This window comes from Apodemus sylvaticus, chromosome 1 (assembly GCF_947179515.1).
Source record: "Apodemus sylvaticus chromosome 1, mApoSyl1.1, whole genome shotgun sequence".
Lineage (NCBI taxonomy): Eukaryota > Metazoa > Chordata > Mammalia > Rodentia > Muridae > Apodemus > Apodemus sylvaticus.
Genome location: NC_067472.1, coordinates 206,645,180 through 206,655,440, shown reverse-complemented (window position 1 = coordinate 206,655,440; position 10,261 = coordinate 206,645,180). Strand labels below are relative to the sequence as shown.

The following is a 10,261-nucleotide window of genomic DNA, read 5'->3' as shown; positions in this document are numbered from 1 at the left end:
GCTGGTCGTAAACCTTGTGTGTGACTGGGGATTGCCTTGATCTATCCTCAGCCACTGAGGTCTGTGCCACTGAGCCCTGTCTCATTGTGGTACTGAGGCTGGGACTCAGGGCGCTAGGCAGTCACTTTATACACGGAGGCACGTCCTCGGGAAAGACACAGCCAGAAACAGACGGCACAGCATGTGCAACAACTTGAAAGTGGTTTTCTTGCCTGGGTTCCCGTGTGGCACACGGGAGAGGGGTAGACGAGTGACATGCACAGAGACGAACAGCAGACACACCCTCCCATGCGGGAATCTGCACTCAGTCTCCCACGCAGACTCTCTCTCTCTCTCTCTCTCTCTCTCTCTCTCAAAATTACTGTGCTAAACAGTCCCACACACATATGCAGTATCACAACATCACACCGACATTAAAAAAGAAATCATAGTGCACTGTGATCCCTCGTGGCTGGATGTGATGGAGATCGCAGGACAGATGTGGAAGGAAACAGATGTGGTGAGGCATGCCCGTCATCCCAGCACTAGGAGATAGAGATCGGAGGAAAGAGTTCGTGCTCCACAGTGAGTCACCGATCGGCTATGGGTAGAGCAGATCCTGCATTAAACGAACAAACGAACTCCAAACTTCACAGGCTACTGAGAAGGAAGCCCGAAGACTCGAGAGCTCGATACTCAGGACCCTCAGGGTGGAAAAGTCCTGCAAGCCCTCCTTCAACATGCGCACATATAGTATGCACACACACCCAAACTCATGCACACAAAACAAATAAAATGAAATAAAATGAAAAAAAAATCACAATGTTTACACCCAAGAAATCACAGAGAAATATCCAGAAACTAACATCGATGTACAGAAGGAATCACACATCTTCCCTCCACAGAAGTACAGTACGCAGACCCACATGTTTACACCAAATAGCAACATCAGCACACACACACACACACACACACTCAACATCAGAAAGTATTATGGAAGCCAAACATAGTGGTGGTGGCGCACACCCCTGTTATACCAGCAAGTAAAAGGAGGCATGCAGATCAAAGTTAAAGGTTATCCTTGGCTACACAGTGGGTTTGAGGCTAGCCTGGCTTACATTAGGTTCTGTCTCATTCTCCAAGGAATCCCAGCTACATAGTCTACCCACAACCGCCAAATCAACCCACAGATGAGTCAACACAGGGTTCTCTGGTGCCTACCAAGGCGAGGTCTTTATGGTAGTTTTGGAGACATTTGTGGGTTTCTGAGCTAGGCATGGCTGGGCCCACAGCACCCATGAGAGGAGAGAGGATTCAGGCCCTTTCTCCTGTAGCACCTGAACAGGCCACCTCTTGACAAGACAAACTGAGTAGTGCCTTCCAAAGAGGGGTGAATAAGGTAGAGATGGGAGCCTTTTCCTGTGGAAGACCCAAAATAGCACCATTGTAGAAGTGGAGTTGGGGGTTAGGAGGATGCACAGCTGCTGGGGGGAGACAGCTGAGGGGTCCTGCCCTCTTTCCCCACCCCAAGATATGCAGATAGGGCTGTGCGTGTGCCTGTGTGCGGCTGGATTAAGGAGCCCCTAGGAAGGCAAAGGGGCCCCAGGTCCCTAGATACCTGGTGTAAAGTTAATGTTAAATGCATGGCTGGAGGCTTGGGTTAGGGTGGGAGAGAGGTTCTAGGGTAGAGAAAGTTTAGGGCTATGGACAGGAGGGGCTTGAGCGTGAACTTCATGAACAGAGCATCTGGGGGAGAAGACTTGAGGGTTAAGAACTACGACAAGTTCAGTGAGGGCCGGGAAGGCCAGACGGAGCTAGAAGGATCAGATTTGGACCCAGGGAGTCAAGGGGTGTGAGATCTTGGATCAAGGAACTCTACACGGGTGAGTTCTAGATTCTACGACAAGAAACATTTGAAGGCTGCATTCTAGAGCCCTCGGAAGTAGGACCGGAAGCCAGGGGCCATTGGAAACTACGGGGCCTGGAACCCCCGAGACTCAGAGTGACAGAAAGAGACGAAGCCTAGGACAGGGATGTGCTCAGCTGGTAAAGTGCTTGCTTGTCGTCGGCTAAACACTTGCAATCGCAGCATCTGGGAGGTGGAGGATGGAGGGTCGCAAGGTCAAGGCCTTTTCTGGCTCCATAGTGAGTTGGAGGTCAGTCAGAGCTGCAGGAGACCCAGCCCATCCATCCAGAACCCTAAGTTCTAGAATCCACCGACATTTTAGGATTTTTAAAATCCAGAATCGGGAGCTGGTGTTCTAAAGTCGAGAACTAGAGAAATATATAAAGCAAGATATCAGCTGATATTTTCAAGCCATGTTCTAGGTTCAGGGTTCTTTGAGTCAAAAGATCTGAAGTAAAGAGGACTTGGCAATTATGGGGTCTAGAACCAAAGGAATTCATGGAAAAAGGTCTAGAAGCAGAAGACATTTATAGAGGCTGGGTGTAACTCAGTTGGTAGAGTACTTGCATAGCATGTGTGAGGCTCTGGCTTCAGTCTCCAACACCATATAAACTGGGCATGTCTGTAATCCAGCACTTGGGAAGTGGTGAAGGGTTAGCATGGGTTTAAGGTCATTTGACTATATAGCAATATTAAGGTCAATGAGTTTGAGACACTGTCTCAAAACAGTAACAAACCCCAGAAGATATTTGTTGTTTGTTTTGTTTTGTTAATTTTTTTTTTTTGTTGTTTTCCAGACAGGGTTTCTCTGTGTAGCCCTGGCTGTCCTGGAACTCACTCTGTAGACCAGGCTGGCCTTGAACTCAGAAATCCGCCTGCTGGGATTACAGGCGTGCGCCACCAACGCCCGGTTTGTTTTGCTAATTTTGAGACAGGGTTTCTCTGTGTAGCCCTGGTGTCCTGGAACTTGCTCTATAGATAAATTGGCCTCAAACTTAGAGATTTGCCTGCTTCTGCCTCCCAAGTGCTAGGATTGAAGACATGCACCACCACTGCCCACCTTGATATTTGACATTCAGTAGTAAGCAGATCACCAGGTTGTCTGAGAACAGAGGATTCTGGAAGTCATGAGGTCTAGAGTTTGCATAATCTACAACATTGGTAATGATTGAAGGTAATGAAATCTGGAACCCAAGAGAATGGGCACATGGAATGTGGCTCCAGAAGGGCCAGATCCAAGTTCAAGACATAAAACTCATTTTACCCCTTCTTACTGGGGGAAAGCAATTCTTGAATTCTTGAGAGCAGAGACTGGAAGAACAATAAACCCGACATCATGAGGTTTGGAACCAAAATGATCTAGAAATGAGATCTGGATTTGAAACCAAATATCTTACAGATCAGGAAGACTGGAACTAAGAAGAAGCTTGGAGTGGGGGATCCAGAAAGAGGAGGAAACCATCAGTTATAAGATTAGCTGGGCTCAGTCTAAAGACCTGTGAATCTCACCTACTTGGGAGACCGAGGCAGGAGGATCATGAGTTTAAGGCCTGCCTAGGTGTACAGACTTGAGTTCAAGGTTAGTCTGTGCAATCCATAAAGATCCTGTCTGGAAATAAGACGTAAGAAAGGATGGGGACAGCTCAGTGGCAGATGCTGGCCTAGCATGTGCAAGGTTTAATCCCCGCTCCTGCACACACCAATGGTCTGCAACGGCAGGGAGCAGAGGGCATGAGAACCAGGGGATTTTTAAGAGGCCTAGAACCAGAGGAAATTGCAGAATAAGTCTTGAAGCCAGAGGACTCTTGGTGGTTATAGGCTTTAGATCCAGAGAGCCTTACGGATTAGGTAATTCAAGCCCCACTTTAAAAAGGCAGGATTGGGAGTTGTGAGATCCAGCCCAAGGAAGAACTAAGGACTATGAGATGTGGAAGGAGAGGGGTTTGAAGAAATTGAGGTCTGCAGCAGACTCTGTTGTAAATGATGTGGTCTAGAACGGGGGGGGGGGAGGGAGTCAATCTAGAGTCAATCTAGAGTCTAGACTGTGCTATCAGAGTCAGTCTAGACTCTGATAGCACAGTCTAGAACCAGGAAATGCCAGAGAAGGCTAGTGGTCATATAGTTTGGAACCAATGAAGACCAGAGGCAGCATAACCTAGAATCAAAGAAGCTTATAGGCTGTACAGTCTAGAATAGCAGTTCTCAATATGTGGGCTATGATCACTTTGGGGATCAGATATAAGATATCCTGCATATGAGATATTTACATTATGATTCATAACAGGCAAAATTACAGTTATGAAGTAGCAATGCAATAATTTTATAGTTGGGGGTCACTACAACATGAGGAACTGTATTAAGGTGTTGCAGCTTTAGGAAACTTGAGAACCACTGACCTAGAACCACAGAAGACCAGAGGGCCTATGGTCTAGAATCAGAGAAAAGGCTAGAAAAGTGGCATGATCTAGAACCATAGCCAGGTCATAAGGCATGCAGTCTAGAGTCAGGTAAAAGACTAGCGAATATACAGAATGGAACCAGAGAACGTCAAATGTTGAACAGTCCAAAGAAGGCAGGAACAACACAGTTTAGAACCATGGAGGCCAGAGGCCACAGTGTCTAGAACAAAGGAAGGCCAGAGGTCATGAGCCTCAAACTAGAGGAGACCACTGGTGGTCTAGTCTAGAGCCAATGAAACTCAAAGACTTCACACTCTAGAAACAGAAAAAGATGAGAAGTATGGAGTCAGAGAGCCAGGGAGACGCCATGGATTGTATGTTTTAGAACTAGGAAGTAGCAAGTCTAGAATCAGAGAACCCAGAGGCCTCTATCTAGAACTGGAGAAGGCCCAAGGGCATACAATCTAGAACCAACAAAGACCAGGAGCTGCATGGTCTAGAGGCAAGGAAGAGAGCAAGTGGTATAGCCTAGGTTCAGGGAAGGCCAGAGATTATGGGTCTGTGGAGTGGAAGGAGTCGCTAGCTCCCCCTAACACAGGAAGAGCACAGATGAAGTCATTGTTCAGGCTGGGTCGGGGGCCAGCATGGCGTCAGGACCAGGGCAAGCAGAGCCATGTGGTGGCTCAGAGGCTGAGATCTGACCCAGAGTCTCCCACATTTGCCACTGAAGAGGGGGAAGACCAGAGTCCTGCAGTCGCTGGGGTTCTGTGCAATGCAGAGTGACTGGATGCCCTATCGTGAAAAGGGCAAGGTAAACCTGACAGAAGAGGAACAGGGGAAACCAAAAACCAAAAACCAAAACGTGATTACACTTGTCTAAGCTCCACGGGTCCAGGATCAGAGATGGATCCCCGATTCTCCCAACCCCTCATTCTCCCAAATAGAGCACAGAGTCAGAGAAAGGGGCAGTGAGGTATGGAGAACCCTAAGGAAGTCCTGAGAGGAGGTGGGGGGGGGGTCACACACCCCTCCCAGAGGTCACTGAGCTGAGAACACCCAAGAAGCCTCCAACTGGGGGAAGGCAGAAGGTGGTTTGGGGGCTGAGGTAGGACTGTGGCTGGCTGGGGGGCACCCTCAGGAGAGAGGCCCCGTCCCGGGTGTAGGCTGCTGGTGTGGAGTGTGGCTGAGTCCTTTCTGGGGTAGAAGAAGGCTGAGAGGAAGGCTGACTCAGCGGGTCTGGGCCGAGCCTGCTGCTGGTGGGAAGTGCTTCCTGGGCTGGGGAGTTTCCTCACGCTGGTAGAGAGAGAGCAGCGAGGGAGCTAGGCCTGCAGAGAAAGGGGAGGTGAATCAGGAGAGAATCAGCACGGTATGTGGACTTGCATCTGAAGCAGGGAGACAGGCTGGCAAAATGGCTGGGTGGGTACAGGTGTCTACTGCAAACCTTGGCAATCTGAGTTCAATCCCTACAAGCCATAGATTGGGAGGCAAGAGCAGACTCCTGGGTTCGATCCCCAGGACCCACCTGAGGCTCAAAGCTTTGGGTAGCTGCAGGGAAGATCACCATAAAAAGGCCAAGGAGCGGAAAGCTGCAGAGCCAGAGCCAGCACTGCCCCACCCTGCGGCCGGCCACAGGAGGCGGTGTTTCTTGAACAGTTCTTGGGTGAATTCTGCCCATGCAGCATCTCCAAGATTCATGTCTCCAAACAGGTTCTCCAGGTAAAACTGTAGCCGAAGGCCCCCACTGACAGACAGAGGAGCCGAGGCCTCACAAGGAGCCGCCGCCCCGACCACAGGGCTGGGGGTTCCCTTGGAGTTGCTTTAACCTGGTCAAACTCTGAAGCGGAGCTGTATCTGGGTCCAGGAGACCTTGGCTTCTGCCCCAAGGGGTGGCCTTCACAAGATCTTATCCTTCCTTAACATCTGTCTGTCTTTCCACAGGGCTCAGGAGAAGAGGGAGGGGCTGTGGGTACCTTCTGCACTGGACAGTTGTATGTCAACGTGACACAAGCTAGAGTCATCTGAGAGGAGGGAACCTCAACTGAGGAAAAAAAAAATGCCTCCTTAAGACTTGTCTGTGGGCAAGCCTGCAGGGCATTTTCTTAATGAGTGATGGATGGGGGAGGGCCGAGCCCGCGGTAGGTGGTGCTATCCTTGGGCTACCGGTTCTGGGTTCTATAAGAAAGCCGGCTGAGTAGGCCAGGGGGAGGAAGCCAGGAAGCAGCACCCCTCCATGGCCTCTGCGTCAGCTCCTGCCTCCAGGTTCCTGCCCTATTTGAGTTTCTGCCCTGACTCTCCTCGGTGATAGCCTACAGTGTGGAAGTGAAATAAATCCTTTCCTCTCCAATTTGCTTTTGGTCATGGTGTTTCATCACAGAAAAAAGCAACCCGAACTGAGACTCCCGCCCTCCCCCTCCCCTAGGGCACGTCCGTTCTTCCTCCGGTTGGTTCCTTATGGGACCATCCAGGGAGGAAGAGCTCTGATGCCCCTGTCTACCCAGGCTCTATGACTCACCCAAGGGCTCCCGCAAGTCCAGGAGTGGGGCTCTTGGATTGCGCTGGTCCCCTGGGCCTGGGAGTTGTCGACCTTGCAGAAGGAAACTCTGGGGAATTGGGGAAACAGAGTTGTCATCATCACCATTAACACCATTATCAGTACCACGACCACGACCATCATCAGCATCATCACCACCACCAGCAGCATCACCCTTACCATTATTACAATCATCATCCTCATCATCATCCTCATCATCATCCTCATCATCATATCCGACAAGGCTACTTAGTATGGTGCAATGGTTAATAGGAGTCTGGTAAGTAGTAGTCATTCGAGAGACTTTGGGGGGAAATTCACTATTCTGGACATCCTCTGGGTGGTCCTTCCTCCTTTCTCCACCTCTGTGCCCCAGGAAGCTGACCACACTGCTGTGCAACTTTGCTGTTTTCTTGCTGAAGGCAGCTGGCTAGCTGCTTCCCGGCTGGGCTGCTGCCATTGGCCGGTTGGCCGTGTCCCTCCTGTTCTGGGAGGTGTCAGCCCTGAATGGCCAGGGGCAGTGCTGGCTGCTGCTGCAGCTCTGTTGACTGCACACACTGCACTCACGCCATCTAGACGTGCTACCCAGACTGACTGATCATGCTCTTCTGTGTACCTGTCTCGCTGTAATGATGTTTACTATTATTAAATACTATGAGAGTCTACTCAGGAGTGCAGCAGTAAATGTGAGCTATTGATATTATCAGCCACAGCCTTCATATTCAGACAGTTCTTGCAGGCTGTGAGCGGAGAAGCCCTGAAGGAGGGAGGGAAGCAGTAGACAGAGGCATTATGGAAGCCACCCAACCCAGGGTGGCTTTCAGAAATAAACCAGATTTTGCTGTTGTGCACGCAATAGATTTAGTTTTTTTTTGTTTTTGTTTTTTGTTTTTTGTTTTTGTTTTTGTTTTTGTTTTTGCGTTGTCTCACTACGCAGTTCAGGCTGACCTCCATCTGATCTTCCTCCTGCCTTAGAGTCTCTGGGGCTGGGGTTTTGGCCATTGCCCCCTCCCCATGCTTGGCTCTAGTATTTATTCTTTAAACACTACATTGGTACTCCAGATCTGAAGCCATTCTGATCTTGGAGGGGGACCACGGGAGGAGGGAAGATTCCTCCTCGTCCAATGAGCTGCCTCACGGTTCTTGAGTTACTTCACGCCTCCTTTTGGCACTAGCTCTGTATTTGGCACTAGCTCTGTATTTGTAGACCGCCAGGATCAAGGTCCTACCTCCAGCTGGACCACTGACCCTCCACCTGACCCTCAGCCAGCCCCTGGCCCTCTTTGGAGGTTTTCATCTGCTAGGTTCAGAGAATTGGAGAACACCCCCTCCCACACACAGGCCCGAGCCTCTAAACCTACCAGGCTGAGCGGGGGCAGCAGGAAGCTTCCCGGTTCTAGTTTTGGGGAGCGCTTGGGGGGCTTTGTCTCCAGTAGCTCCAACCCTTTGTCCTCTGAGCTCTGCGCCAAGGCCCTGTAGACACAGGCAAGGTTCTCAAAATACAGCCAGCCTGGGCAAATGTGGGCACTGGTGCTGGAAGCTGATGCCCTTCCCACACGGTGCTGGCGTACATGCCTACCAGTGTGCTCACCCACCCACGGGGCATCCTCTCGCTCATCCGCACTGTGACCTAGGAGTTTCCGCATCCGTCTTTTCCCACGACTCCTGTCTATCCTGTATCCATTTGTCCATCTACCCTAATCACTCGTCCTTTCTCCCACCTACCCACCTACCCCCCCACCCCCCACCCCCACCCACCCACCCACCTACCCACCTACCCACCCACAATATAGCTCAGCACTGGGGAACCTTCCTTCTAGCTAGAATTCCCTAGTTAGGGGCTAAGCTATGTGACCTAAGACATGTGACCTAAGACATGTGACTGAATGGTTTGGTTTTTTTTTTTTTCCCCCCGAGACAGGGTTTCTCTGTGTAGCCCTGGCTGTCCTGGAACTCACTCTGTAGACCAGGCTGGCCTCGAACTCAGAAATCCAACTGCCTCTGCCTCCCAGAGTGCTGGGATTACAGGCGTAGGCGTGCACCACCACCGCCCTGGCGGATTCTAGGAGCGCACTCTACCGTTGAACCACACCTCCAAACTCTGATTGGGGGTTCTAGACAGGGCTCTACCTCTGAGCCACGCCCCCAGCCCTTTACTGGAGGATTCTAGGCCAGCGCGTGGTGGATTCTAGGCAAGTTCTATACTGTGGAGCCGTATTTCCAGAACCCTATTTCTTTTCATTATAATAAAAACTGTCACTGAGTCGCATGAAAATGTGTCATAATGGCTAGTCCTGGCTGCCTTGGGATTTGGATAAATGGGGAGTAGAGTGGAAGGTGGTCCGGTAGGGGGCGCACGGAGGGCCTGGCTGCAGAGACGGAGACAGGACGCAAGCTGACGCCCGTGTGATGCCCCTCTCGCTGTGGCTCACCTCTTCCGAGTTCCCGGCGTCAGGGAGGTTGTGGGGGGGTCCCCCCTGGAAGGGCTGGAACAGTTCAGTCGTGGATCACTCCCCCAGCGGGGCAGCAGGGAAGGCTCGGGGATGGGGGGCGACAGGCCATGGAAGCTCCGAGCTCGGGGCCTGCGGGCCACCCCGGGAGGTCTGCGGTGGACTTTGGGCAATTGTTCGCTGGAGTTGAGCTGGAAGTCATCATCCATGGAGATGTAGGGAGCCAGCATCTCCAAGTCCAGCGTGTCAGGGTCCTGGAAGAGGCAGGAGGGTGTTGATAGCAGGACCCACGGCCTAGGGGCCCTAGGCTGGGTGCTGGGGACTAACTCCTCTGAGCCGTTTGCCTGAAGACTGAAGCTTTTCCTTATCTCTCGAATGGGAACAGAGACTGTGGTAGTCAGTTCCCAAGGTGCTTTAAAGATTCTCCTTAGGTACGGTCCCCTTCCACAGAACCCTCTCCCCCCTCCTCTCATTTACCTATAGCCTATCTGTCATCTCTCGATCATATCTATCTATCTATCTATCTATCTATCTATCTATCTATCTATCTATCTATCTTTCTGTCTATGATATGTCATGTATCTATCTATAATCTGTCATGTATCTGTCTATCATTTATCTATAGCCTGTCATCTCTCTATCATATCTATCTATCTATAATTTGTCATCTGTCTATCTTATCTGTCTATCTATCTATCTATCTATCTATCTATAATCTGTCATCTATCTGTCTATCATCTATCTATCATGTATCTATCATCTATCTACCAATCAATCTATTATCTATCTATAATCTATCTGTCATCTATCAATTATATCTATCTAATCTGTCATCTATTTATTAATCAATCATCTATCTATAATCTATTTGTCATGCATCTGTCTATCCATCCAACCATCCATGCATCCATCCATCCGTTTCCATCTATCCACACACCCATTCGTCCCATCACCCTTTTATAAAACTAGATAAGATGGCTCCTTCGTGCCAGTCCTC

The 10,261-nt window shown here is 50.2% G+C and overlaps 1 protein-coding gene across 3 annotated transcripts in view; it reads right to left on the bottom strand.

Annotated features, from left to right (window-relative positions):
- Window positions 1-2,767: 2,767 nt before the first annotated feature.
- Hif3a (hypoxia inducible factor 3 subunit alpha) overlaps window positions 2,768-10,261 on the bottom strand; it is a 27,659-nt gene continuing 20,165 nt past the window's right edge. For all 3 annotated transcript variants that reach the window (XM_052172153.1, XM_052172155.1, XM_052172154.1), the window contains exons 12-15: window positions 9,247-9,518; window positions 8,176-8,287; window positions 6,797-6,884; window positions 2,768-5,609 (exon numbers count right to left, since the gene is read on the bottom strand). In XM_052172153.1, the coding sequence (XP_052028113.1) occupies window positions 5,512-5,609; window positions 6,797-6,884; window positions 8,176-8,287; window positions 9,247-9,518 (570 nt within the window). In that variant the 3' untranslated portion in view covers window positions 2,768-5,511. The remainder of the gene's footprint in view (window positions 5,610-6,796; window positions 6,885-8,175; window positions 8,288-9,246; window positions 9,519-10,261) is intronic.